The sequence below is a fragment of the Phyllostomus hastatus genome, unplaced genomic scaffold (assembly GCF_019186645.2).
Source record: "Phyllostomus hastatus isolate PE091 unplaced genomic scaffold, TTU_PhHast_1.1 phas_contig_86, whole genome shotgun sequence".
NCBI lineage: Eukaryota > Metazoa > Chordata > Mammalia > Chiroptera > Phyllostomidae > Phyllostomus > Phyllostomus hastatus.
This window is the reverse complement of record NW_025333977.1, coordinates 80,966,840-80,994,270: the sequence shown is the minus strand read 5'-3', so window position 1 is coordinate 80,994,270 and position 27,431 is coordinate 80,966,840. Positions and strand designations below refer to the sequence as shown.

The window sequence follows — 27,431 nt, the reverse complement described above, 5'->3', positions numbered from 1 at the left end:
TACCAACCAGAAATAATTATTATTAACATGTTGGCATCATTTTCACTTCAGGTAGACATCTTTCTTTGCCTTTCCCTGACTTGGAGTCATGCTGTATGTAATGTTTTATAATCTCTTTTGCCCACTCACTACAACGTGAGCTTTCCCCTCTATTATTACATTATCTTTAAAATATGACAGTGGCACAATCTTTCTAGCTGTTCACCGAAACCCATTTCTCCCTCTGGGGCATGCACTAGTCCATGTTTCCAGGCTTCCCTTGCAGTTGGGTGTAGCCAATGAAATGTGAGTGAATGTGATACTTGCTATTCTTGAGCCACTGCTTTTAAGAAGCAGGTGTATTTCCTTTATGTTTTTTATTTCCCTTCCTTCTAGCAAGATGCAGGTGATAACAAGGGCCTAGGGAAATTCAAAGTCACAGAATGGAAGGACCCTAAAATTTTCAATAATCATATATTGAACATTATGTGGGTGAGAATAAACACCTACTATGTTTGTAGCATTATATATTTTTGGGTGTGCTTGCTATAGTAGTTTTGTCTACCCTATTTTTCATCCCACAGATGTACCATAATTTTTTAAAGAAACATTTATTAGACCCTAGTAGGTTGTTGTAAATGGCCCCCAGTGAATGAAACATGGCTTCCTGTGCCCACTCTCTCACAAAGTGTCTTTACTGCTTTTTTCCAACAAGATCTAGAGTCTGTTTCCCCACTCCTCAAGTCTGGGCTACTCTTATGATTTGTTCAGACCACAGGATGTGATGGAAGTGGCATTCAGGGACTTCGGGGCCCAGACTCTAAGAGGCCTTGTAGCATCTGGTTTTGCTCAGGGTGGATCCCAGCTGCTGTGTAAAGAGGTTCAGGTTATTCTATGGATGAGTGTGTCTATGTGGGGAGACAGGGCCTGGAGGAAGACATATCGCATGGAGAGAGAAGCCATGTAAAGGAGAACCAAGGCCCAGACAGGTGTGAGCCCAGCTAATGCCATGAGAGAGAGAGATCCGACCCTCCCAGCTCACCCCCAGCCATCTGAGTCACCCTGGGGGGTGGACAGGGAATGCAAGACTTGTGAGTGAGGCCATCTTGGGTCCTCTAGATCCAGCCACGCTCCCAGCCAGCATCATGTGGAGGGGAAACAAGTCATCCCTGCAGAGCCCTGCCTGCATTCCTGACCTCACACCTGTAAACACTACAGCGATTGTTTTAAGGCACTAAGTTGTTCATGGTTAACAAGCAACAGATGACTCATACATGGATAGCACATGTTCCCAAAATTCTGTTACTGTAAATGACAGTGATGAGCATCCTTCTTACCTGTTAAAGGAGTCTATGTTGTTCAAGTCTAGAGATTGAGTAAGAAGTCACGTCTATCCATTTTGGTGCTCAAATTAGGTTTCTGGCTCCTGTTATAATGATGAAGTAATATTTTAATGGTCTGCAGTTTCTCAAGTGCTATAGATACTGTGATCAACTAGCTACTACTAAAGATCCATGTTAGCCAAAATAATTGGTTACCATTTTGTCCCCATTGCCTATTATAGGAAACCCACCAATCTTGTCTCTCATAGTTATTTGCTGTCGCTTGCTTTTGTCCTTCTGGAATCCCATCATCTCCACTGAAATCAGTGAGCCAATTTCAATGGTTGGTATTTGCTTTCATCACCCTAGCCTACAGAGGATAGCATCGTAGAACTTTGTGAGGATACAGGTGGCCCCTCATTAATGTATTTCTCAGTGCCTCAGTGGAGGGAGTGACCTCTTGGAGGACACAGTTAGGGGTAGGTAGGTGGATAGGTGTGCAGATCGCAGAGTGTATATTCACTCCATCATTCCAACCTCCCTGAGCCTTTGGGTTCCTTCTTCTACATTACGCCCAGAAAATGCTAGTGTCTTACCTTCAGTGAATATAGGCTATAGCTGAGTTCAAGTGTCAATCAACGAAGAAAACCGTTAGACACACTTCTAACTGCAAGAGCCTCTAGTAACTCACATGATTACCCATAGATACAGATTTGGTCTAATCCAGCTTTTTAAAAAAATATTCTGTCGTCTTTAGTCTAATAACCTTAAGACCCATGATTACTTCAGTTTCTGTCAATAAAAATTAACAGCATTTTAGAACATAAACTATCTTCATGTCATTGTACTTGTCTCCCTTGAGCAAACTGAGATCTGACTCAAGTTGCAGCTCTAGAGGTTTTGAGACGTGGCTCGGGTGGGTTCTGAGGTTATTACAGGGCCTTCACACAAGTCTCCTCAGGTACAAGTAGGCAGGCTGCTGTGAGATTTTCAACTTTTCTCAAGTCAAGCTAGATTAATTCGTATTCCAAGTTTCTGATTCCTTATATCAATCAATGCCTGAACTTTCACATACAAGACTTGTGATTTATGGATTCAGTTTAGGTTGGAATTCTGCAACCCACAGAATTAAATTTTGGGTCAAGGTCAGCCCTATAGCTATAAGAAATAAGTAATTATTTTAGAACTACCATAAAAGCTCTCTGATTCTCTATGACTTGAGCTAAGAGTTAAAGATCTGAGCTTGTCGCTATTCGTAGGCACTCCATGTGCTCTCAGAAGTATCATTGCTACTTCTGTCAGTGTGGTAGTCATCTGGTCTCTCCTGGGCTTCAGAAAGCATTTTGTCACCCTCAAACTCAGGTGATCAAGCACTATGTCACAGCATAGCGTGATTTCCCATATCCCATTCCCCTTGAAAAGGAGATCACTGCTGTCTTCAAAGCTCAGGCCAAACCAACCTCAGAATCTCATTTTGAAGGGCTGTTTCCCAGGACTACTTCCCCAAGTATTGTATCAGAGTCCATTAGTATAGCAAAATCATACTATCTCACCAGAGAAAAATTAATATAAGGAATTGGTTAAATAGATGTTTAAGAACTGAAAAGCACACATGGCACTGAGGTAACACAGAGACAACTGCTGAAAAGAGTTACATATAACCCCTGGAGCCAGGGAAACAGGGAACAGAGTTTGGGGCTACCAGAATTTAGACTTTCAGAGGAAGGGATCTGCAGAATTGGGACCCAGATTTTTGAGGGCAGAACACCATCCAGTTGCTGCTAATACCTAGGAGGGCTAAAATAGCTCTGCGAGTGTGTCAGAAGGAGTTAGGGACTAGAACCAGCTGCCAGTACCTGAGATGAAGAGCTGCTGTCGGGCTAGACACTCCTAATAAGGGAGCAAACTAGAAGGAACAAATGCTTTCTCTCCTCTCTTTGCCTTCCAGCCACCCTCTAGTGGTCCATATTGGTATAACTACCAGTTGTCAAAGACGATGTGGTTTTGCAAAGGCCCAGGCACAGAATCACAAAAATACACAAGGGTGGGATTGAAGCTCAGACTCCACAGCTAGATGGGCCAAAAGTACTTGTTGTTTAATATGTTGGTGTACACACACACACACACACACACACACAAACCTAAGACTTTGGTAGACACTATTTTGACATAAAAATATTTTTTTCTTATTACAATGGCAATACATATTTTTTTTCTTTAAATAGAAAATACAAATAAGCTCTTAGAAAAAAACAGATCCATCCTACTGCTGGAAAGATAATCATTGTTAACACTTAAATTTAGATCCTTCCAGACTTTTTCTCAGTGTGTAGATATGTATGTTTTTCATGGAATCACATTGTCCATACAGTTTTAAAAAATGCTTTACTGTATCACCAAAAATTGCTCATGTCAACACATACTTACTTATTTACAACAGTGGGTTCCAAACTATCCCTAGGGAGAGTTTTATGTGCCGCCTCCAGGAACCTGGGCAGGAGGCCTCAGTGGGAGCGCCCCATGTTCTACATCCACCTTTACCCACGGCAACTCTGCTTACACTGGTTGTTTTGTTTTGTTTTATGTTTTTGATTTCTGTGTAAGACTTTATGGGGAAAAAGAAGTCTACTGCCAAAATATTAGAAAACAACTGATTCACGGTATGAATATAGTATCATATTCTCTTTTTGTGATGATAACGACAAAAGATCACTTCTTACCTAAAATTGTGTCTAAAGCCTAGTAACGTGGGACATACTTTTTTCTCTTTGTATATTTGACAGCACCTCAAAATTATTTTAACCTGTATTTCTTAAGTCATTGATGAGAAAGACAAGGTTTCATATATTTAATGGTCACTTGTGTCTGTGGCAGTCTTTCTTTGCAGACCAGGACATTTTAGAGCATGGCCCTAAAGCCTGACTTTCCCTCTAATGCATGTAGCCCATGCCTCTTCCACATCCCTCAGTTCAAGAAAGCTCTGATTTCGAATATCCACTGCTCACCAGAACCCCATCTCCCTGCCCTCCACTCTTGGCAATGGTCACAGATCCACCTCCACTGACAAAACAGAGGCTCTTTTTGGGGGCTCCCTCACCTATGCATGACCCCACCCCAGGCATCCACATCTAAGGTCATCTTTAACATTCTTCTGGCTCAGAGAAAGGAAAGGCTTTTTGAAGTTTAAGACAACCCCTCCTTCTGAGCACTACATTCCATCTCTGCTCATCTCCTCTGGGACCCAGTATGGCGCCTGGCAAATAGCTGATGCTCAAATAGTTTATTGAATAAATACTGAGTCTTGCTGCATCAATTCCCTCCCCTTTATCTCTTTAGTATGCCCATCTTCTCTCACTGTTCTGACTCTTTTCCCTTAGCCTGTATGTGTGATCAAACAATCTCCTGTCTGCTGGTCAGTTTTATGTGTCGGTTTCGCTAGGCTCTAGTACTCAGTTATTCGATTGAAATGCGGTCTAGGTGTTGCTGTAAAGGTATTCTGTAGAGGTGATTATGAGCTACAATAAGTCGACTCGATGTGAAAGAGATTATCTGAGGTAATTTGGGTGAGCCCGGTCTAAACAGTGTTAAAAGCCTGAAGACTGAGGACAGGGAGGAAGAAGAAGAAATCCCACCGTGGACAGCAGCATCAGCCCACGCCTGAGAGTTCCCAGCCTGCTCTTCCCGATTGCCTGCCCTATGGGTCTGAGACTCCACTATCCTCCAATCCCCACAATCGTGTAAGCCAATTTCTTTCAATATATCCCTTAACATCATCTATCTGTTATCTATCGATCTATCTCTTCTACTGGTTCTGTTTGACTGGTAGAACCCTGACTGATATACTATCCTTAAAATCAGAACAAAACAAAACAATATCCTCCATACTCTGCTTGATCCTGCATCTCATTATTACCATATAAACTGTTTTCCGTCCTTACTGAAGCTTTTAAAACATCCTATATTCACCACCTCTACTTCCTCTCTTTGTAATTACCCTTTGAACTATAGTTCCATCTGTTTATCTGGTGAATCAAACACATTCTTGTAGACAGCCCACAGGAAATCTCAAACTCAGTATATCAAAAGTTATCTTCCCTGGCTGGCGTAGCTCAGTGGATTGAGCACGGGCTGCGAACCAAAGTGTCGCAGGTTCGATTCCCAGCCAGAGTACATGCCTGGGTTGCAGGCCATAACCCCCAGCAACTGCACATTGATGTTTCTCTCTCTCTCTATCTCCCTCCCTTCCCTCTATAAAAACAAATAAATAGAAAAAAAAAGTTATCTCATTATCCATGCCTAAATCTGTTCTTTTGAATGCTATCTCTTAAACTCAAGGTAAAATCTGGAAGTCATACTAGATACCTAAATATCTAAACACTAGACATCTAAATAAGTCATACTGTCCATCTTCAGTGATATTGTTTAAATTTAGGCTCTTATGATGTTTTGCATCACACTACCTTACCTCCAGCCTCATCTCTTTATTTTTTAAAGATTTTATGTATTTATTTTTAGAGAGTGGCAGAAGGGATGGAGAAAGAGGGAGAGAAACTTTGACGGCCCACACTGCCAGGCATATGCCCTAACTGGGAATCAAACTGGTGACCTTTCAATCCACAGTCTGGCGCTCAGTCCACTGAGCCACACCAGCCAGGGCTAGTCCCATCTTTTTAAAATCTGTTCTCCAGTGTGCTCGTCCTCTGATGCAAGGTGACTGAAATTGCCCTGCCTAAGACTCAGTGACTCCTTCATCACCTACACCAAGGGCTCCCCAGCCCTGCCCACCATTACAAGAACCTTTTAAATGACACAGATTAGAGCTCTACTCAGACCTACTGAATATGAATTTCCAAAGTGGGGTCTGAGAAACTCTATTTTTAAAAGCTATCCAGGAAATTCTGATCAGCCAGGTTCAGGAACCACAGTCTTCAGGGGAAAATCCGAATTCTGCCCATGATCAGACACCACTACTCCCAGCTTCACCCCTCAGCACACAGCATGCTCCAGCAATACTGACCCAGCACTGGTGCGTCGTTCAGCCCATGTTGATTAATACCTCTCTGCCAGCGGTGTCCTTCTCTTATGTGCCCAGGAAAATCCTATTCAACCTTCAAAAACTCTATTCAAGCATCATTTAGTCTCTTACTCAGCCAGTGAATATTGATAAACTCAGGAAATTATACACATTCAATATGTGCTGTTCTTTGTATATTAATTATACCTCAATAAAGCTGTTAAATTTACTGAGGTCCTACTACACTTGAGCTTTTCCAGGCTCTGAGCAAAGCATTGAGATACAGAGGTCAGTATCCTATGCTGATAATATTGCCTTCAGTAAACTCACAGGCCACTGGAGAAGGAGACATTGAAATTAACACAATAAAATGCGGAAAATTGTGCGAGTCTGTGGTGGGCTGAATAATGCCCCCCCAATAATGTCCACATCGTAATCCCCAGAATCTGTGAATATATTACTTTACATTACAAAACAGATTTTGTAGATATGATTAAGTTAAAGATTCTGAGATGGGGAGATTATCCCATTATTCTGATGGGTTCAACATAATCCCTAGGGTCCTTTTAAGAGGGAGGCAGGCAGCAGGATGAGACAGAGGGTGGAAGGAGACTGGAAGATGCTATGCTACGGAGTTTGAAAATGGAGGATGGAGACATGAACCAAGAAATGCAGGTGGTCTCTAGAAGCTAGACAAAGCAAGGAAGTGAATTCTCCACTAGAGCCTCCAGAAAGAACCAGCCCTGTTGGCTCTGGTCCAGTGAGGTTGATTTTGGACTTCTGACCTGCAGTACAGTCATATGACTGTATTGTTGTAAATGACATTTGTAGTAATTCGTTATAGCAGCAATAGGAAGCTAATACAGAGGTCAACACAAGACACTGTAGTACATAAAGAGGTCTCTATTACAAGATATGGAGTGGGGAAGAAATGTTCAGGAAGAATTACCCAGAGGAGATGACACCAGAGCTGAGGAAGGGAGATTGTGTTCCAGAAGGATGGTCCAGGTAGAGAAGTTAGTGAGTGCAAGGTGCACATGGGGCATGGGGAGTGGTCCAGTAAGGCAAGCCTACTTGTATTAAACATTAGAACTAATATCAACAATATTAATTCTGGCAAATGTTTCTGTGCTAGGCACTGTTCTAAAGCATTTACAAGTCTGTGAGGCAGAGACTATTATTATTTTCATTTTACTATAGGAATACTAAGGTTTGGAGGAATTAAGTAACTTTTCTGAGATCACAGAGCCAGTAAACGGGCAGAGCTTTAATTAGAACCTTGGCAGTGTCTTTGAAACCCACAAACTGCCTCTCTAATACATTACTGTAGGAGTCTTAACTACTTAAGTAAGGTGGTATCAGTGTGGTTGAAGATAAATGAACTATTTAAAGGATAATAATGAGGTAAGGATCAGCAGAGCTTGGAATAATGTCTAGTCTTGGATATTGAGGATGGAATTGATAGTCAGCCAACTTCCAAGTTTCTTTGATGTGATTGTGCGGTTTTGCTATTGCTCAAGACACAGGAGCCTTGACTATCTCAAAGTACATCACTCCTGTGTTACGAATTCTACACTTTGCATAATCCTCTTTATTTCATTTCGTCCTTTCCCCCTAAGGCCTGAGGCAGAGTTGGGGGATGCATACACAAATTCAACTCTCGGCCTCAGTTTCCACATCCGTAAAATGCCTTCAACTATCGCAGTTACAAACTTGGTTGTGCCTTAATAACCCCTGTAGGTAAGCATAAAAAATTGCAGATTTCCTCACCCTATCTCCAAGAGTTTGATTGGGTAGTTTCAGGATAGGGCTTCCTCCCCCAAACTTTTCCAAATAACGCGTCCAGGTTTATGGAGACTACCGCGGTCCTTTCTAGTTCACTGGGTTTGCTCCTCGACTCCGTGAGGGCCCCGCCCCTTCCCCGCGCCCCGCCTCTGGCCCCGCCCCAGCCCTTCAGCTCTCTTTCTCCCCCCCACCCCATACACTCGGTCTCGTCTCCTCTCTCCTCCTTCGGTGGCACGACCGGTCCCGCCCAGCTCCGCCTTTCCTGGCCCCTCCCTGTCTCGCAGGATGGCTGCGGTGCTGCCGGGCCTGGAGCCTTGGAACCGCGTGAGAATCCCCAAAGCGGGGAGCAGCAGCGCAGTGAGAGTACAGGACTCCAGCGAGTCCTTGGGTGAGTGAGGCACTCTGCGAACCGACCGACGTTTTGGGGGTGGTGTTGGGCCCCGGCGGCGCACGTGCGCGGAGGGCGGGACTTCCGGGGCCGAGGGCGCTGGGGTGGGGTGCGGGTTCCTTGCAGCGAGTGTTAGGCTCAGAGTTTGCCTAGGAGTCTTGGGCGGCTTATGGTTTCGCAGCCTCTTTGTGACCAGCTGTGGCTACCTCAGAGCCGGGCTGGAGCTAGCCAGTCCCAAGGCCCAGCCCCGTGCAGAGGGGGAGGAGAGAGGCGGACTCGGCTGGCGTCATGGAAGAGTGCTGTGTGGGAACCCTGTGCTCCCTCCCAAGGGCCACCAGGAGCCCGCTTTACCTTCGGTCTTCTTCCGATCTCTGCCTGCGAGCGGCCGGAGGGGGCCACTTAGGCACTCTGGACTTAAACCGCGATCTTTCTGGGCCTCTGGTTCCTCATTTGTAAAATGGGGTTAGTCCTCCCTACTCATCACCCGTTGTTGGGAGCATCTTATGACGCTCATCTTTATTTTATATTTTTATTGGTAATATCCAACAAGTTACGATGTATACTTACAACAGTCAATCTAGATTTTCTGAGGTAGCTTCAATTTTAAATATTCTGCTCTGTGATCACTCTGTGTGATTCTAGTTCATCATTATATACCCAGAAATTAGTACAGTGCCTGGCACACAGTAGGCACTCAAGCAATGCATGCAAAATGAACGATTGCATAATAGTCTTTGGCATACAGTGTGCCCCGCTATTGGTTTTAAAATTATGGTCACTGACTATATTTAGAATAGACATAAACAAGCATTTATTTTTGACCACACAGTTTAAAATTTAAGATGCAAACATCAATATTTATAATTAAAAAAACGAACTTGGAAAAAGTACTTGGCAGAATACGTAATAGCAGATTAGTTTAACATTTTCTTTTGAATTTTCAATTACAGTTGACGTGCTATGTTATATTAGTTTCAGTTGTACCATAAATGATTAGACATTTATGTAACTTATGAAGTGATCACCCCATGTCTAGTAAAGGGGAGAGTGCTCTTAAAGTATTTTACCAGTATATGATGGTGTTGACATTTTTAGGCAATAGGGCGTAGCAGCCAGATTGCCTAAGTTTGAATTGTGTCTCTTCCCTTTGCTGGGAATTGTTATTGTCTAGTGATTTTCAACCTTTTTCATCTCGTGGCACACATAAACTAATTACAGAAATTCTGTGGCACACCAAAAATATATTTTTTTAGCTGATCTGGCAAAAAAATAGGTATAATTTTGATTCATTCGCACTGGACAGCTACTGTTGTGTTGGCTTTTGTGATTTTTTTATTTAACTGTATAAGGGAAAAGAGGTCAGTGCCCCTGACTAAATTATCAGGTTTTGTGCGTGGGTCCCCGGCCAGCAGTGACCGTGGAACGCTGTGGATGGCTCAACAATACGCGAGATAAAACAACATGCACAGAGACAGACTAGTTTCTGTGGGGAAGTAGGGACGAAATGGCCACCCCCCTTAGTGGGGAGCGCGCCGATTTACAGTCCATACCTGCTTTTATTGGGCTCATTCTGCATAATAATTCAGGTAAAGTACAGTACTCATTAGGGGGGAAGTAAGGAACCATAGAAAACAAGAAACTCTGCCGGTCTATTGAGTTGGGGGTCAAAGAGCTGTAAGACTGAGAAACAAAATAACTTCCTCCTAAGACCCTTCTCATTCAACTGAGAGCATTCTAAACAAAGAAGGTTTCACAGTAATTTACATGTTCTTTCTTAGGCCTGATCACCCCCGGGGAATCTGCACTTCTCAGTACAGAGCTGCACCACCCTGTCATTGTTTCAGGTTTAGGTGGAGCAAGGGAACTAAGGCAACTGGGAGACAAGGAGGTTTTTTCCCAGAAGATGAGAACTCAGGCTATGTCAAAGCTGAGGAGTGAGGGTCCATCACCCCCTTTTGCTGCAGCCTCCCAAGTCCTTCTTTTGGGGGGCCTCCCAAAGGGATCGTGCCTGTCTTAGGTCGTTCCCCCTGTGGGGAATCTTACCCGTCTTTGGCTAACCGACCAAGCTTTTTGGGGGTTCAGTCATGAATAAAGCAGCAGAAGCAGCATTCCTGCCAGGAAGATAAGCTTCTGTCTCCTTGCTGGCTTACAGTTCCAAGGGTATTCCCTTAGCCTTAGCCTAGGCGGGGGTTTCAGCTTCTGATACCAGTCAGGGCGGTTCCCAACAATCAGGTATTACATGTTTTAAAATTTCTTGCCCCGAGGATGTGGAGAAAAGGGAACTGTGGTACACTATTGGAATGCAGACTGGTGCAGCCACTGTGGAAAACAGTATGGAGTTTCCTCAAAAAATTAAAAATGGACCTGCCTTTTGACCCAGCAATTCCACTTCTGGGAATCTATCCTAAGAATTGTGAAACATCAGTACAAAAGAATATAGGCACTGCTGTGTTCATAGCAGTGTTATTTACAATAGCCCAGATCTGGAAACAGCATAAATGCCCATCGGGAGATGAGTGGGTGAAAAAGCTGTGATACATTTATACAATGGAATACTACACAGCAGTAAAAAAGAAGGACCTCTTAACCTTTCTTGGCAGTATGGATGGACCTGGAGACTATTATGCTAAGTGAAATAAGCCAGTCAGTGAAAGAAAAATACCATATGATCTCACTTACATGTGGACTCTAATGAACAAAATAAACTAAGAAAGTAATGAACAAAATAGAAACAGAAGCATAGATACATAGATCAGACTAACAGCCTTTGAGGGGTGTGTGGGGAGACTGGATAAAAGATGGTGAAGGAATTGATTAGCTAAAGAACATCTATGCATGGCCCGTAGACAAGGACAATGGCATGGGGATTGCCTGAGGGAGTGGGGGGCTGGGTGAAGGTGGGCAAAAGGGGAAAAAGTGGGGACAGCTGTACAGCATAAACAATAAAATAAAACTAAAAAAGTTCTGACACACTAGTTGAAAATTGCTGATCTATCCTTTTTGTGCCTCAACTCATTTTCATGTGAGGATAAAAACATTACTTGCCTCTTTGGCCTATTTTGAGGAATGAAAGAGTTAATGTCATAGGTAAAGCATTTGGAACAGTGCCTGATATGGTAAATAAACCCTTAAATGATAGTTGCTATTATTAATATCAAATGCTTTTAATCCATCTAATTATTACATCCTCCTTCACATCCATCCGTCCTATGCAGTTTACAGAATATCTTCCTTCTTCCTCCATTCAGAAATCCCTTAATGGGATTCCTATCAGGTGTGGAAATGCATCAACTCACTCCCCATCCCCAAGGCAACCCATTCTGGTCTCATGTAGTTGGGACAAAAGCAAGTGTGTAGAAATCTGCCTTTGTGTTATTTCCACCCAGGATGGAAGTGCTGTCCTCAGAGCCATACAGAACATAGGTTTTTTTTTTTCTTTTTTAGTATTTTTTTTAATCCTCACCCTAGGACATGTTTAGTGATTTTATTTTTTCTTTTTTTAACTTTTTAAATTTTATTTTTTAAAGATTTTATTCATTTTTAGAGAGAGGGGAAGAGAAGGAGAATGAGAGGGAGAGAATTATCAATGTGTGGTTGCCTCTTGTGCGCCTCCTGCTGGGGACTTGGCTCTCAACCCAGGCATGTGCCCTGACTGGGAATCGAATTGGTGACCCTTTGGTTCGTAGCCTGCACTCAATCCACTGAACTACACCAGCCAGGGCCATGTTTATTGATTTTAGAGAGAGAGAGAAACAGTGATTGGTTATCTCTGCTCTGTGCCCCAGCCAGGGATAGAACCCAAATCCTGGATATGTGTGCTGATCAGGAACTGAACCTGCAACCTTTTGGTGTATGGGTAGTCCAATCAACTGTACCACCTGGCCAGGGCCAGAACACAGCTTTTCTGACTTGCAAGCAGTTACCTTTTTCTGCTGAGCCCGTATTCAGTCAGGCATTCATCAGGTAATTTCCAGTTTCCATGGTAGTTTCTCTTAATATATTCTTATCTTGAAGTGGTATCCAAGTACAGTGTCTTTGACTTTTAAGAGCATGAATTTATCCATTGCGTCTTGCTTTTGTGCATAACAAAATGGGGGATTCAGAGGAGTATACAACATGTGCCTCACCATCAAGGTATTTAAGATGTTAAAAGGTATTTAAGATGTTAAGAGTGCACCAATGACTGACTGAAAAGCATTCCTGTGAAAGATTAAAATCATAGAAATGTGATGCAAAGATACTCATACTTGTTTAACATTCTCTTGATTTCCAGACTTTATATCATCTGTCACCATTTTCCAACTTCTCACATAATTAAATCATTAATTATACCTTTACAGTTAAGGCTGGTTATTTTTTCTTGATTTCTTTAAAATAGCAATTTTCAGCCAGTGTGCTGTGGCAGGCACACTGGTGTGCTGCAAGAATTTTTAAAACATGCAATACCTGACTAGTCAGTCAGGGGCACTGACCTCTTCTCCCTTAGATCGTCAAATAAAAAAATAAAAAGCCAACACAACAATAGCTGTCTGGCGTGAATGAATCAACATTATATCTATTTTTTGTCAGATCCACAAAAATATATATATTTTGGTAAGCTGCGTAATTTTAGTAATTAGTTTATGGGTGCCATGAGATTAAAAAAGTTGAAAATTGCTGCTATAAAACAAAAAAGCAAAGATGCTTCTTTCAGTGTATTTTTCTATAATACACTTAATGAACATTAAGCCTTATTAAAGTTCTCTGCTTTAGGCCTTTGTGTCGCAGCTGTAATCAGAGAGTGCTCTCTGGTTATGCTGTCACTGAAGAGCCAGACCTTAGATGCGGAAACAGGTGTGTTATGTGCAGTCCTTTACAGCAATCACTACAGAATGGGCCGCCACAAGCCTCACTTGGCCCTGAAACAGGTAGGATGCCCTGTGCTTGAGACTCAATGTGTTTACTTGATGAAGATAGAGATCACACTACTTAATATTTTGTTATTTATGGGAACTGAGTGAATTACTTGTGACTTATAAGAACTTTAATTCTTTCCCAGTTTTGATTCTAGTGTGTAATTTTTATGAGAAGTTTTTTTCATTTACACAATCTATAATAAGTTACAGTGATTTTGCCTAGTTCTAGGATATAGTGATTTGATCAAGACAAAGTGTTAAATTAAGAAATAATTTCCTGCCTTGGCTTGTGTAGCTCAGTGGATTGAGCTCGGGCTGTGAACCAAGGAGTTGCCAGTTCGACTCCCAGTCAGGGCACATGCCAGAGTTGTGGGCCAGGTTCCCAAGTAGGGAGCATGTGAAAGGCAACCACACACTGATGTTTCTCTCCCTCTTTTTCTCCCTCCCTTTCACCTCTCTAAAATAAATAAATAAATAAATAAATAAATAAATAAATAATTTTTGAAAAGAAATAATATCCTGGGCATGGTCAAAATTCTAAAATCCTAAAAAGAACCAAGTTGTTTATTTATTGTGGAACAAATAATCTAATTGGCAATATATTAGAGTAAAAGGGTATATAACAGCCTGTATAAAGTGGTTTCATGTAATTTTTGGAGTTTAAGACAAAATTGGGCCCGCCAGTTTTGGAGCTACATCAAAGGCTACAGCCTCCTAAGCTGGGTTCTTTATATTCTCATTCATTGACTCCTGTTCTGCAAGTATTTTTTGTAACTTTCTATGTGTCAGACACTGTGCTTGATCCTTGGTATACAGGGTAAAAAAACACAGTCTCTAAACTTACAGACTCATGTTCTCTGGTTAATTTTCTACTCCCTTAAGGTAAAAAAGATGATTTCTTCATCAAAGAAAGATTTGGGATCATGGTCTTTTCCTTAGTTTTCTGTCTTGGCAACTTTTATCTCTTTCTGAGTCTTTAATTCCAGATTGAACACATTTCTCTGCCTGGATTCCAAGTTGTGAATATTATCCAGTCAGAAGAATTTGGTGTTGCTTTTTCTCTGCTTCTTCCTTTTGTGTAGCTCTGCCGTCTAGTCAATCGATCATTCCAAACTATCTCTGCATCTAGCCCAGTCTTTAGTTCTGGCTGCATCTTTTTTTGACCTTGTCAGTTTTAATCATCTTGCTATTCTAACTAATCTTTACTTCATCTTCACAAATTCTATAAAGCAAATCAGATTAATCATCCTAAAACACAGCTTTGAATTTTAGTGGTTCTCCATCGCCTTATGTATGAAGACGAAACGTCTTAGTTTGACTTACAAGATCCTCCATGGTCTGTCTGCTTCAGTTTTCCTGGTTCTCTCTCGCCTTCAGCTATTTTACACTCCAGGCACCTGAATTCTTCACGAGTCCTCACCTTGTCCTTTCCCTCACCTGAGCCTTTGCTTACCTGGTCCTGTGTGTTTAGTCCTTCCCTCTCTCTCTGCTAAAGGCCTTCTCCTCTAAGTCCCATTTCAAGGCTTCCCAGAAGTAATAACTTCTTCCCAAGGGGTAAGTTGAGTATTTATCATGGTAATCTCATTTTAAGTTGTATTTTTCTGATTAGTGAAGTTAAACTCCTTCTATTTTTGTGATTCTTGGCTCTCTGGGCTTCCTGTTTGTGCTTGTCTTACGGCATTTGGCACAGTCTGTGTAGCAGTACAGCTATCTGTGTACCTGTTTTACGTTCCCCTCCATCCCTTAGAACAGGGAACATGCCCCCTGCTGCTGCTGCAACTACTGTTACTATTACTGCTACTGCCTTACATCTGCTTAACATTTCAATTTACAAAGAACTTGCATCTACTTTAAGATTTCTTTTTTCTACCTTCAAAAGCTAGGTACCACAGTTAGCTTCACTCTAATGTTCCCCCAATGGAGCATAGAAAATAGTCTTGATTCTTCTTCTGTGTGACAATACTTAAGAGTATATAAGGACTGTTCTCATGGTCCTCCACGTTCTCTCTTCCTTGCTAAACTCAAAAATCTGCCCCCTCCCCTTTTTTGAACCATAGTTTTTTGAGCCATGTTTTCTAGTAGCTTTACTGTCTTGGTTTGTCAATACTTCTCTCAAAGCATGGTATCCAGAATTAAGAAAATGATCAAGAGCTGACCCCAGAGAATTTAGGGATTGTTGCCTCCTTGCTCTGGAAACCATCCTGTCAAGAGAGAATCTGTAACTTGGATGGAGTTTTTAGTAGCACATATGCAGCTCTGATAAGATACCACCTCTACCAGTATCAGTGACCATCCAGATTCTGACATCCTTCAGTCTGGATGCCGCCCCATGCACGATGCCCTTGGTGTGGTATTGTGTGAGGACTACGGAATTCTTACCACGTTTTGTTTAATGAGTGGTCCTCACTATTTTTTTCTTTTGGATAAAAAAGTGCTATTAAATGCCTTCCCAGTACTCAGTACTGAATTACAGTGGTAGGCGAAGTAGACAAGATATATTGCTGTCATGGAACTTCCAGCTTTGCTGGTCCCACCAGGGGCCTTGCCTGTGCTGTATACACAGGAGTGTGACCTGCTCTTCCCCTTTCAGGTTGAACAATGTTTAAAACGTTTGAAAAACATGAACTTGGAGGGTTCAATTCAAGATCTGTCTGAGTTGTTTTCTTCCAGGTAAGTGGTTGTTACTCTGTGATGAGCTTAGTGGTGGGGACTCTGTGATCTCCCTTTGGGTTTTTTTCCTGCTTGGTGTTGAAATGTAACCAGTTGTACTTTAGCTCTACAAATTTTGTTTTAATAAGGGGCACCTGGTATTTATGGTAATCTCCCTTTGTTGGCTTGTGGGAGGGACTGGCATGACTTGAAATCTGGGACATGATAAGATTATATTGAAACATTAGTGTCTATACACTTTAGTGAGTCATTATTGAGTGGGACTAACTCAAATTGTGCTTAAAGCAGCTCTGCATTTGAACACTGCTATATAAGTGCTCTACATTTAATAATGAAAGTAATGTACTTTTCATTTTTTTTTCAAGTGAAAATCAGCCTTTAACTACCAAAGTGTGTATCATCCCCAGCCAACCAGTGGTAGAATTAGTGCTGGTGAAGATTTTGGGAGCCTGTAAATTATTACTTCGTTTGTTGGACTGTTGCTGCAAGACATTTCTGTATCCTTGAGTCAACTGAAATGCTGTACCATCTTCTCAATGGGAATTGTGTGGATAACTTTAGTATTTCTGTTTGAAAGCTTGGGTTGGGGTCTATAGGAGTTATAACCAATGGGAATAATAATAATAATAACAAACATATATTGTTATTGTTATTATTATTATTATTATATTGTTAATATAATAATAATTTTTTTAACTCTTTCCTGAGGGTAAGTTTTATTGATTTTAGAGAGAGGAAAGGGAGGGGGAGAGAGGGAGAGAGACACTGATGTCTCACATCACTTGGTTGCCTCCTGTATGCGCCCGCAACCTAGGCATGTGTCCTGACCAGGAATCAAACCTGCCACCTTGGTGTACGAGACTACACCCAACCAACTCAGCCACCTGGCCAGGGCCCTGTGGGGATTCTTAAATTTTTTCTTGTTTTTTCTTTTTGTATTTTATTCAATCTTTATTGTGTTTTTTATATTACCTTTTAGTCCCCTTACACCCCGCTGCCCAAGATTCTGCTTCTTTCCAAGGAATTACCTGATGCAATCATTGCCAGAGATTACTTTCTCTAGTATATATTATCCTAAGGGCACTGACAATTAGAAATTCTTAATCTTAAAAACCAAACCTTAGCAACAAACAAAAAAAGCAAAAAAAAAAAAAAGAAGAAAAAAAGTGAAAATAAAAAACCACAAAAAAGAAACTAAACCTTAGAAACTACTTTTAATAATGAGAGCTCTAGCAGAGTGTATATTACTTTATTTTTAAATTTCCATGAGTTAAATAGAATATGTTTTAAGGTATTACTGTATTTTTAGGACTATAAGATGCACCAGACCATAAGACACACTTCGGTATTAGAGGAGGAAAATAGAAAAAAAAAAATTTGAAGCAAAAAATGTGGTAAAATATTTAATAACCTGTGACCCGGCTCCACTGCCGTCCCCGCTCCCCAAACAGCTAGCCAGATAAATTACACTCAGAGTATAAGATGCACCCTCATCTTCTTCCCAAATTGGTCGTGGGGGGGGGGTGCATCTTATAGTCTGAAAAACATGGTAATTCTTCAATAACATTCTTTCTATTACCAGTCTAGTTGTTTCATAAGTGTAACTTACAAAATCTAAATTACTTTGGTTTTATTTTCCAACTTAACTTAATTTTCCAGCTTGACTGTGAAACACCTAGGTTTGCAAGAATTCATTATTTTAAACCTTGTAATGGTTGGGTTGGTGAGCAGATTATGGTACGTACACACACACCTTTGAAATCCTTAATTTCTTTTTTATTTCTTTAACTCATCCTGTGTTTCTCATTGGTTTTAAAATTTGTTTTCCCATGGGATGCTGAAGTTGCGGGAACTCTGTCATTTCATCAGAGTTTATGTGGAGTGGATTTGGAAGCTAAATGTTGAAGGTTATGTCAACAGGTTAGGCTTTAAATCTGAAACCAAGAGACTCTTCAACGCTAAACATCTAAGCATATGAATTCCTAGGACTAGCAACTCAAATAATTAAAAAGTGGTTGCCATAATCATATAGTGACTGGCCCATTTAAAATGAAAGTATTCCTGGACAGGCTGTATTACTTCTTTTTGCCTCTAGGTTTCTACTTCTTAATGGTCATGACCTTCCTTATGTGCTCCAGAATTTTTTTCCCCACCTGAAATACCACTGCTTTTTTTCCCCCTTTTTACTAAACATCTTTACTGCTTAATGAATTAGAGCCATTTCTGTGTCTTGCGAACAAGAACTGTGAGTGTACAGAGCCCTCTTTTGCTTCAGGACTGGAATGCATGGGGTCTAGAAAGACGCCACTGCTTCTTGAGGTGTAGTTAGTGGGTGTAAAGAACAGTGGCACTGGCTGCAAACCAGAGACCTTCACTTGCATGCTCAGTATGTACAACTGGACTCGGAATCTGCCCATATTTGTAAAGATACCAGTTTTGGCCATTTTAGGCAGTTGGGATGCTTATCTCTAGTTTGAATTAAAACTAAAAACAAACAGAATTGTCCAGATTAAAACCTTTGCTTTGATGTCTTTACCTGTATATCTTAAGTACAATTTCCAGTACTGTTTTTTATTCTGCTTATTCTTAGAGATAACAATGTTAAAATTACTAAACATCATTTTCAATGTCAAACATTCATTTTTCTTTTCAATAACAAACATAAAGTTTTGCTGATTACAGTGATACATGCTTATTTTAACAAGTTTTAAAAACCAGAAAAAAATGTGAATAGCCTGAAAACTACCTAAAATCTCACCATCTAGATAAAACCAAACTTAGGGTTTTGATACACATCCTCTGAGACTGCTTTCTGTCTAAACTAGCGTTTTAAACTAAAACTAAACTAAACTAGTGTTTTAGTTTTAAGTAACACTTTCTTTTGCACTGGGTTTTTCTGTGAATTCTAGATTTATCTTGCTATTTGCAAATATGTGCTGTAGTTTTTTAAATCTGTAGTGGCAGATTGAAAAGCATTTATTTTCAGTTTTGAATTGTTGTGCTTATTATATAATCTGTATATTGTACTTACTGGTTAATTCATGAGCTCCTGTTTCTTTCCCTAGGGTTCTCTATAAAGGTGTTTTAAAAAGGCTGATCTCTTTATATGAGCCATTGTTTGGATTGCTTCAAGAGGTCTCTAGGATTCAACCATTGCCTTACTTCAAAGATTTTATCTTTCCTTCTGATATTGTTGGATTTTTAGGACAGCCCTATTTTGAGGTCTTTAAGAAAAATATGCCTGCAGCTTTTGCAGCTAAAGGAGTAACTAAATTGCTAAATAAACTATTCTTAACAAAAGAGCAATCCCTGAGGTGTAGTGAAGAAACTTTACTTAGAATTTCAAAAAAAACTAAACAAATGAAGATCAATCTACAGAATAATGTGGATCTTGGAGAGCCAGTAAACAATAAGAAAATCCTCAAAGGTAATATGCTTTGATACAGCACATACTAAGAAAAAATAAAACTTGAAATTACAGTATAATCATGGATTGTGTAGAAAGAAATCCTGTACCTTTTAACTCACATTGATTCTCCATTGATTATCTTCAGAGAGATATGGTAATACCTGTGTGTGTTTTCTAAGTTTGAACATTTAAAGTTGTTTGTTTCTGCCGTTGTTCCATGGTTCTTTGCTTGCTTTCTTTATTTCCTTTATAGTAATTTGGCAAGAAATATCATCATGCACTTAATAATTTGTTAGTCTGAAAATAGTGTGCCTAAGTTTTTGTATTTGATCTTTCTATCTCCACAGAAAAGTCATCTGGATTTGATGTGAGGGCTTTCTGCAAACAACTGAAACACAAAGCTATTCAGGTTTGGCTTATTTTCTCTTTTTTAAAATTTATTGTTGTTCAAGTACAGTTGTCTGTATTTCCACCCCCCAAAATCCCCCCTCCCCAGCCATCCTTATCTCCCTCCTCTGATTCTACCCACCCTTGGTTATATCCATGTGTCCTTTATAGTTCCTGAAATCCCTTCCCCACTTTCCCCTCCTTTTGGCTAAGATCAAGTGTAGTATCTGTTCTTACCAGGTTTAGCTTATTTTAATATAGCTTTTGATTTCTGCAAATTTGTAGAGAAGATGCCACTTACCAAGGATAGAGACTGAATCTTACTTTTGTTTTTATCTGTAGCCCTGAGTAAGCTCAGTATTATTGTCGTTCTTAGTCTGTGTTTCTGAATGGAAGCACTGCAAGGGATTTTAGTGCATCCAGTTACTCAGTTAATAGAATCCTTCAGAAATATTTTATTAAGAGTTTTGCTACAGTTTTGAAGTGACTCTAGGATCCATCATAGGTATAGATTGTACTGTAGCTTAAGAGTATGGGCCTTGCAGTCAGAAATGCTTTGAGTCCTGGCTTTGGTCTGTACTCGCTTTGTGACCTCGTGTAAGTTTCTTGATCTGTCCATACTTCTGTTTTCCAATAGTGTGTACCTCGTAGGGTTTTGCCAGTTTTAATGCATGTAATGTGTTCAGCACAGAGTCAGAAGTACAGTGGCACGTAAGTGGTGTTAGATATTATTATCTACTTTCAGTGTCATTATCATTATCTTCATCCTTTGTCATGAGGCTTCTATTTCCTTCTTCCTATTAGGGTTCAAGTTTTAACCTGAGTCCCCTTCTTAGTCAGTGTCTGTAATTTCTGTTTGTTCTGGACCTCACAACAGATAAGTGTGTCAGTGTTGCTCTCCTTTATCTGGTAACTGCTTGACTTATATTACCCTCTGTCTTTTCAAAATTGTTTTTTTCTGGTTTGCTTTATGGGTTATTTCTTCCACTCTATTTAATAATCTTAATCATTCCTCATAAGTCAGTGTACTTTCTTGGACATTTATAAGGCTTCTAGCTTCCATTTACATTATGTTCAATTCGTGAGTTCCAGAAGGAGGAATAATAATAACAATAATAATAAAGTAGCTTATATGTACTTACATTGTATTTACTCTTCGCCAGGCATTGTTCCAAACATTTTAACTCATATAATCCTCACAAAAGCTCTGTGAGATAGGTACTATTATTGTTTCCATATTCCAGGTGAGAGAATAGAGGCATAGAAAGGACAAGAAACTTGCTCAGGTTACACAGCAAATACGGGGCAGAGCTGGGATTTGAATGCGGGTAGCTTGGTTCATAGTCTTTGTTCATTACCCTTTGCATCAGCCCCCAAAAATAGTTTTGTCAGCTGCTTTAAGAACTATGGCTCTCTGTGACCCTTGAAACTTCCGTAGTCCATCCACCTATTCCTAGGTTTTGAAGCTGGTTGGTCAGCATCCTTCTTATTCATGACTATTACTGCCACATTTTTAGCAATTAGCATTAATATGCAGTTTGCTTTTAGGTAAGACTTCTTTACCAGTCAACAACACAAAGCACTGATAGGTCTCTAATATTTTTACTACTTTTTCATGTTCTTGAGGGTAAGAAATTTGGAAAAAGGTAAGCTTTGATTGAAGGATAGAAGCCCACCTGGTAGGTGGCATACTTTCATAAATAGTAAAAGTTGATAAAATTCAAACGACTTGATACAGAGATGGATTGAAGAGACATAGGTGCCCCATGAAAAGATGGTTCAATTAGAAATGGAAATGGGGCCCTGTTAAGCATTTTTAAGATATGTTGAGCAATCATCCTGTCTTCATGTGTTTCAGTAGCATTTGTAACCCATCATTCAGGAGGGTGACTGAAGGTTCAGAAATGAGAACAAGTCGGGGTTGTCCAGTAGTGCAGAGGAAAAGACTCTTCAGTGTTTTTTCCCCCACCAGCTAGGCTTTGACCAATATTTAAAATTTTTAATCATGTGGAGTTTTTTTCTTATGTGTGGGTAAAAGAAATATGTGTTAGGATTATTTATGTTGTTTCCTGTGTATGACTGAATTCGGCTATGGATGGTTTCTACTGCAGCACAGCATGGGGGAAATCATCTTGTGTTAGGAGCAGTGGATAACAAGTTAAGTTTTTTAAGACAAAAAGGAAAGTACAGTGAACTAAAGTTTTTCTTTAAAGATAAATTTTCAAATTTTGGTAAGCTGTAAGTCAATTTTTTTCTCCTGTCATATATTTATTATAAGAAACACATGATATGTTTTTCTTACCTTTCCATATTTCAGGAGGCCAGCTTTGAGCGTGAATGTCCTCAGCCCCACCTAAAAGCAACCAAACATTCTTCTCAGAGAGTGATAGGAACTCCTTGTGCGGAAGGTTTTGTGCAAAGACTCCAAGAGGCTGAGACTTTCATACAACTTTCTGAAGAAATCCAAATGGCGATTCTGTGGTGCAGGAGCAAAAAACTCAAGGCTCAGGCTTCCTTTCTGGGCAACAAACTTCTTAAAAGTAACCGCCTAAAACATGTGGAAGCCCAAGGTTATAGGTAGGTATATTACAAAACTTATATTTCTTTTTTTTGTTGTCCTTTAGAAGAGAATATATATTCAAGTCAAGTCAGCTTTCTTTACAGTGGGATGTCCAATAGCCCGAGGGCGGCTAAAAGGGGGATCTACACAAACTGCAATTTTGTCTGCAGCTTTCGTTGGGCAGAGTTACATCACTAGGAGGAAGACTTGGTTAACTGGATTTATTCATTTATACTCTTCACCATTCTGTCCATTCACTCAGAAGCATTAGAAGGGTCTGAGGATACAACTGTGTGTAAAACAGAACTCTCAGAGCGTTTTAGCTTTAGGAGGAAGGATGGCCAGTCTGCCCACAACTTCAGTGCAGCAGGATGAGTGTGTGAGAGAGAAGCAGAAGGTGCCTGCCTTCTACAAGGGTGCACACCAGACTCTGAGGTCAGGATCAGGTAACTTTTGTTCACAGGAGCTGGACTCTCCATGTGTTGATTTCTCCCCTTCCTGTGAGTTCTTCCATTCATTAACAGGATGCTCATATTTGATTGTGAGCCAGTACACTTGAAATAACACACAAAGTTAGACACTTTCGGGTTTTATTTTTATTGAGAAAATTATAGATGCCCATGATAACAATATCAGCCACAAATGGCTATAAAGATCCTATTCCACTTTCACAGAGGTAGTCATTCTGAACAGTTTTTAATGTATCCTTCAAAAAATACATGCACTCTGACCAAGGACTGACTGAATTGGCAACCCAGGCATGTTCCCTGACTGGGAATCGAGCCCCTGACCTTTTGGTTTGTGATGATGCTCAACCAACAGAACCACACCTGCCAGGGTTGCTGGACAGGTATTTACACTGGAATCCTGAAAAGGCCTGTAGTCATCTCAAAGGGATGACTGATTTCTCAGAGTGGAAACTCTGCCTGAGATGGAGAGAATTGTTCTGTTCAAAACTGGGTTTAAAGTCAGGGGTAAATGAGGCAGAGATGATAAGCATTAAAAGTTAATGAGGGTAACCAACGGGTGTTTATTTGGTTAAACCATTATTTTGTTCCTCACAAAAATATAATGGTCTTTCATATTGTCCTGTTCCGCTGTTTCAGTAATGTATTTGTACATTTTAAATCTACTTAGTGTCCACAGTAACTATGGGGTAGGCAGTATTATTACCATTTCATAGATGAGGAAATGAAAGATTGTGCTAAGAGTGCTGGAGACTTAGAAGTCAGTTCAGATCCTCTGATTCCTCTGTTTTCATTTCAATTGGGAAATATACCTACCCTCTTCCCGCATAAAAACAACCACTTACATTAAGCCAAGGAAAGAATTTGGAAACAGATCATGAATTTCTAGCATTATAATGGGCTTCCACAAAGTTCTGTATTTGTTTAGAAAGGAAGAGGGAGGGTGTTGGGGTAGGAAGTAAAGACCCATGCTAATCTTTTTGAAATCTAGCACAAACAGTGAGGCAGTTTGAAAGGTACCAGTGTACTTTGTGGCAGTGCACCCTATTCAGAAGTGAAACACCTAAAGTAATCAGCTATTTGAGTTCTGAATTCCCAAACTTGAAGACGATAAATGAATCAAAGTGTGTAGCTCAAGGCTGTCAGTTTGTTTGTGTCAGTTTGTCTTCTCATTCTTATATAAACTCCCTCTTCACTTCTTTTTCCTTGTTTATTTCCTGCTACAACACAAAGTTCTGTATCTAGAAATGGACTAATACACTCTCACAGATTTTCTTTTTCTATCTGAGGTACATCCTTTCTCCAGTTCCACTCCTATTAATTACATTATGAACAGATTAGCAATTGTCAGGAAAAAGCTCTGGCACTACCTTGCTTGGCAGTTGTAGGAGCTACTTTACTTTGAGGGTAAGGGGGGCACATTTGCCTGCATCTTGAATGAGGGAAGCTGTGCTGTGAAAATAGGCTGGGGTTGAAGCTCCTATTTCCTTATCTTTCACCATGATTCTGGGGTTGTACATAGGCATGGGACTTACAGAAATTGTGTATTTTCTGTTGGAAGTTGGTAAAAAGAAGATAAAAGTTTTTTAGAGTGTTTTTTCTTCATTTTAATAATCTCAGATTTTTCCTTTCTCTCTGTCCTTTAAAGTTTGCCCAAGAAACTAGAGTGCATAAAAACATCTATTTGCAAATGCCTTCTTCGTGGCTCAGGTAGCAAAACTTCAAAGCATCATCTGAGACTAAGAAGATCACAGAATAAATTTTTACCGAGACAGAGAAAACCACAGAGAAAGCTGCAGTCAACTCTTCTAAAGGAAATTCAGCAGTCCGCCCAACAGACTCAGACTTTTACAGTAACCAGCAAACAGAGACTCTCACATTGTATAGGTCATAGGACTGATCTGTACCCTAACAGTAAGCAAACCTTGAGTAGCCGAGTTTCCAACCCTGTCCTACAAACTAAGGAGAAACAAAATCACGAAAATCTAATAAGGAGGAATGAAAATGAGACTGACTCATGGACAATGATGCAAGTAAATAAAAATACATCAGGAATCATGAAGGAGACAGATGATATTGATGATATTTTTGCTTTAATGGGAGTTTAGATGCTCATAAGTGAGGCCTTTAAGTGATGAGCAAACTAGTTCAGTGTTCTGCTATTTTAAGTGAAACTCCTGAGATCTGCAAAGATCTGAAAGTACCACGTGGACTCAGAGAAGAAATGATTTAGTGCAGCGTTACATAGCTGATCATTTCAGTTCAATAAACATTTGTAGTTTTGTGTCATTTAATCATTTACTACTAAACAGTCAAATCTGACTTTGACTAAATGCTGTGTTAAGATGAAAAATCTACCATATCCTGCCCTTGAAAAGCAGATGCAATTCCTTCATGAAGCTGGCAGGTCCCAGAAAAACTGAATAATTTTATGCCTTACCAGGAAATTAAGACCTGAATAATTAGGTTTGTAAAAACCTACCCTGTGCCTTAAGATAAATGGGGAGTGGAAGTGGGGAGTAGCAAGGAAGCACCTAAAAGGCCACTCAGACCTTACTGGCTGGGTTATAGGCAAGTCCACTTCTGGACAACAAGGTCTGTAGCTTCTAAGGGTGGTGCTGTCTTGTTGATGTATTAGAATTGATCATCAAAGGAACTCAAAAGTTTTGCCACTAATATATTACCAGGGACTGGTCACAACCATTATCACTATTCACCTTAATTCACATAAGAGCGTATTAATACGCTTTTGGAAATTTCCAAAAGTTTGTGGGATTTTTTTGGTTTATTTATTTATAGGGTATGAGTGACTGGTTCCAAAAAGGATATGAGGTGACTCATGGTTACACATGAAATACAATAGGATAACAAAGTAGAAGTAGGTAAGAAAGTTAAATGAAAAAAAAAATAAAAACTAGGAAACACAAAATAGACCAGGGAATGAGGCTAAACATAAATTTATAATTTGGGACTGGTGTTGTCACCTGACATTTGTATGTTGCTTGTTCAAGTGTTCTGAGAGGGTGAATCTTAACAGATTTTCAAATGATGTGAAGTTTGAAGTAATTTTTCAAATGTTCTAGCTTACTAGAAAGGTTAATAAGCTTCTCTGTTAAGTAGGTCGTAGCCTGAAGTTTTATTTACATACAGACATAAAAAAAATAATGCATTGATATGTACTGCATCCTTCTTTTCCTCAGCCACCCTATCATTTTCTTCTATTTTCTTTCACTCCTTTACCTGGCCTTGTTCTTTCCCTGTTTTCTGCATATTTTCCCTTTATCTATACCAGTTGTTCTCATACTTTAGGCTGAGAATCACCATGTGGGCTGTTTAGAAGTGCAGACTCCCAGTCCCTTCTGAAGACATAAACACAGCCAGGGAATAGAGCCAGAAGTCTGCAATTTTAATTGGGTATAAAGTGCCCAGGAGATTTTGATATACAAGAAGTAGCCTGAAATGTAGTTGGATAAACACTGGTTTAGCTCCCTTTCCCCAAGATGGAACACCCTGATTTGAGTCCTTAATATTGAATGGCTTTTCATTGTTTGTATTTCTCCTAGCTTCCTACCAAGTGGCAGTAGCTACTTGGTATTGCCTTCAAACATAGGCAATACCAAGGAAATCTTATTCATGACACATCTAGAAATAGCCATGACTCCACTGCTCTAGTGTTTCCCTGGGCCTAGGTTCCTTCACCTGAAGTGGCCAAAAATCAAACTTTTATAGTGGGAAATGATCCCTCATTGGAAAAACCAGAGTGGTTTAGTGAGTTGTCTAAGGACGTAAAACTATAAAGCCCTAACTGAACTAAAGGCTAGCTTTTTTTTCTGCCTCATTAATGTTCCCTTGGAGTAAGCTTTTTCATCTCCTTTTCTCATCTTGTGCTCCTTACAATTCTCGGAAAAACAGTAAAAAGCTTCATATGATATGTCTACAAAATGATAATTTATATGTATGTGTAAGGAATGTAGTATTCTGTATCAGTTACTCTTCCAAACAATTTAAATTCAAATGTTTTAAATTTTTTAAAGTGAAGGATAAAATAAAACCATAACTTACCTAGTAAGTTAGATCAGAAGTTAGTGTCATCATAGTGAATATCAATTTAATCACATCTGCTGGCATTAGAACACTCAAGTCATTCATAAGAGAAGGGTGATGAGACTTCCCATGTGTCCTGAAATCCCTGACCATCCTACTTCAGCTGTTGCCATGGCAACCTATTTGGAATAGGACAGGCAACTGTACCTTGCCTCCTGGTCCAGGGACCTCTCACTTCCTGCTGCCTGGCTTTTTTTTTTTTTAATAAATATTTTCATATGCAACCTTGTCTTTTACCATTATTATCTTGACACTTTTTTTAAAGATTTTATTTATTTACTTTTAGGGAGGGAAGGGAGGTGGGGAGAGAGAGAGAGAGAGAGAGAGAGAGAGAGAGAGAGAGAGAGAGAGAGAGAGAGCGCGAGAGAGAGCGAGAGCGAGCACGCGAGAAACATCAATGTGCGGTTGCTGGGGGTTATGGCCTGCAACCCAGGAATGGACCCTAGCTAGG

At 40.1% G+C, this 27,431-nt stretch overlaps 1 protein-coding gene across 2 annotated transcripts; it reads left to right on the top strand.

The window, feature by feature from the left end:
• Nucleotides 1-8,300: 8,300 nt before the first annotated feature.
• On the top strand, nt 8,301-27,211 carry NEPRO (nucleolus and neural progenitor protein). 2 transcript variants are annotated; one of them, XM_045851205.1, is made up of 9 exons: nt 8,301-8,488; nt 13,241-13,395; nt 15,974-16,053; nt 16,419-16,550; nt 17,713-17,790; nt 19,119-19,480; nt 19,810-19,871; nt 22,167-22,426; nt 24,525-27,211. In XM_045851205.1, exons 1-9 carry the CDS (start codon nt 8,386-8,388, stop codon nt 24,982-24,984), a joined length of 1,692 nt encoding a protein of 563 aa, XP_045707161.1. In that variant the 5' UTR covers nt 8,301-8,385; the 3' UTR covers nt 24,985-27,211. The 2 variants fall into 2 exon arrangements, with proteins under 2 accessions (XP_045707161.1, XP_045707162.1); XM_045851206.1 differs by lacking the exon at nt 13,241-13,395 and having other exon boundaries at nt 8,358-8,488.
• Nucleotides 27,212-27,431: the final 220 nt, after the last annotated feature.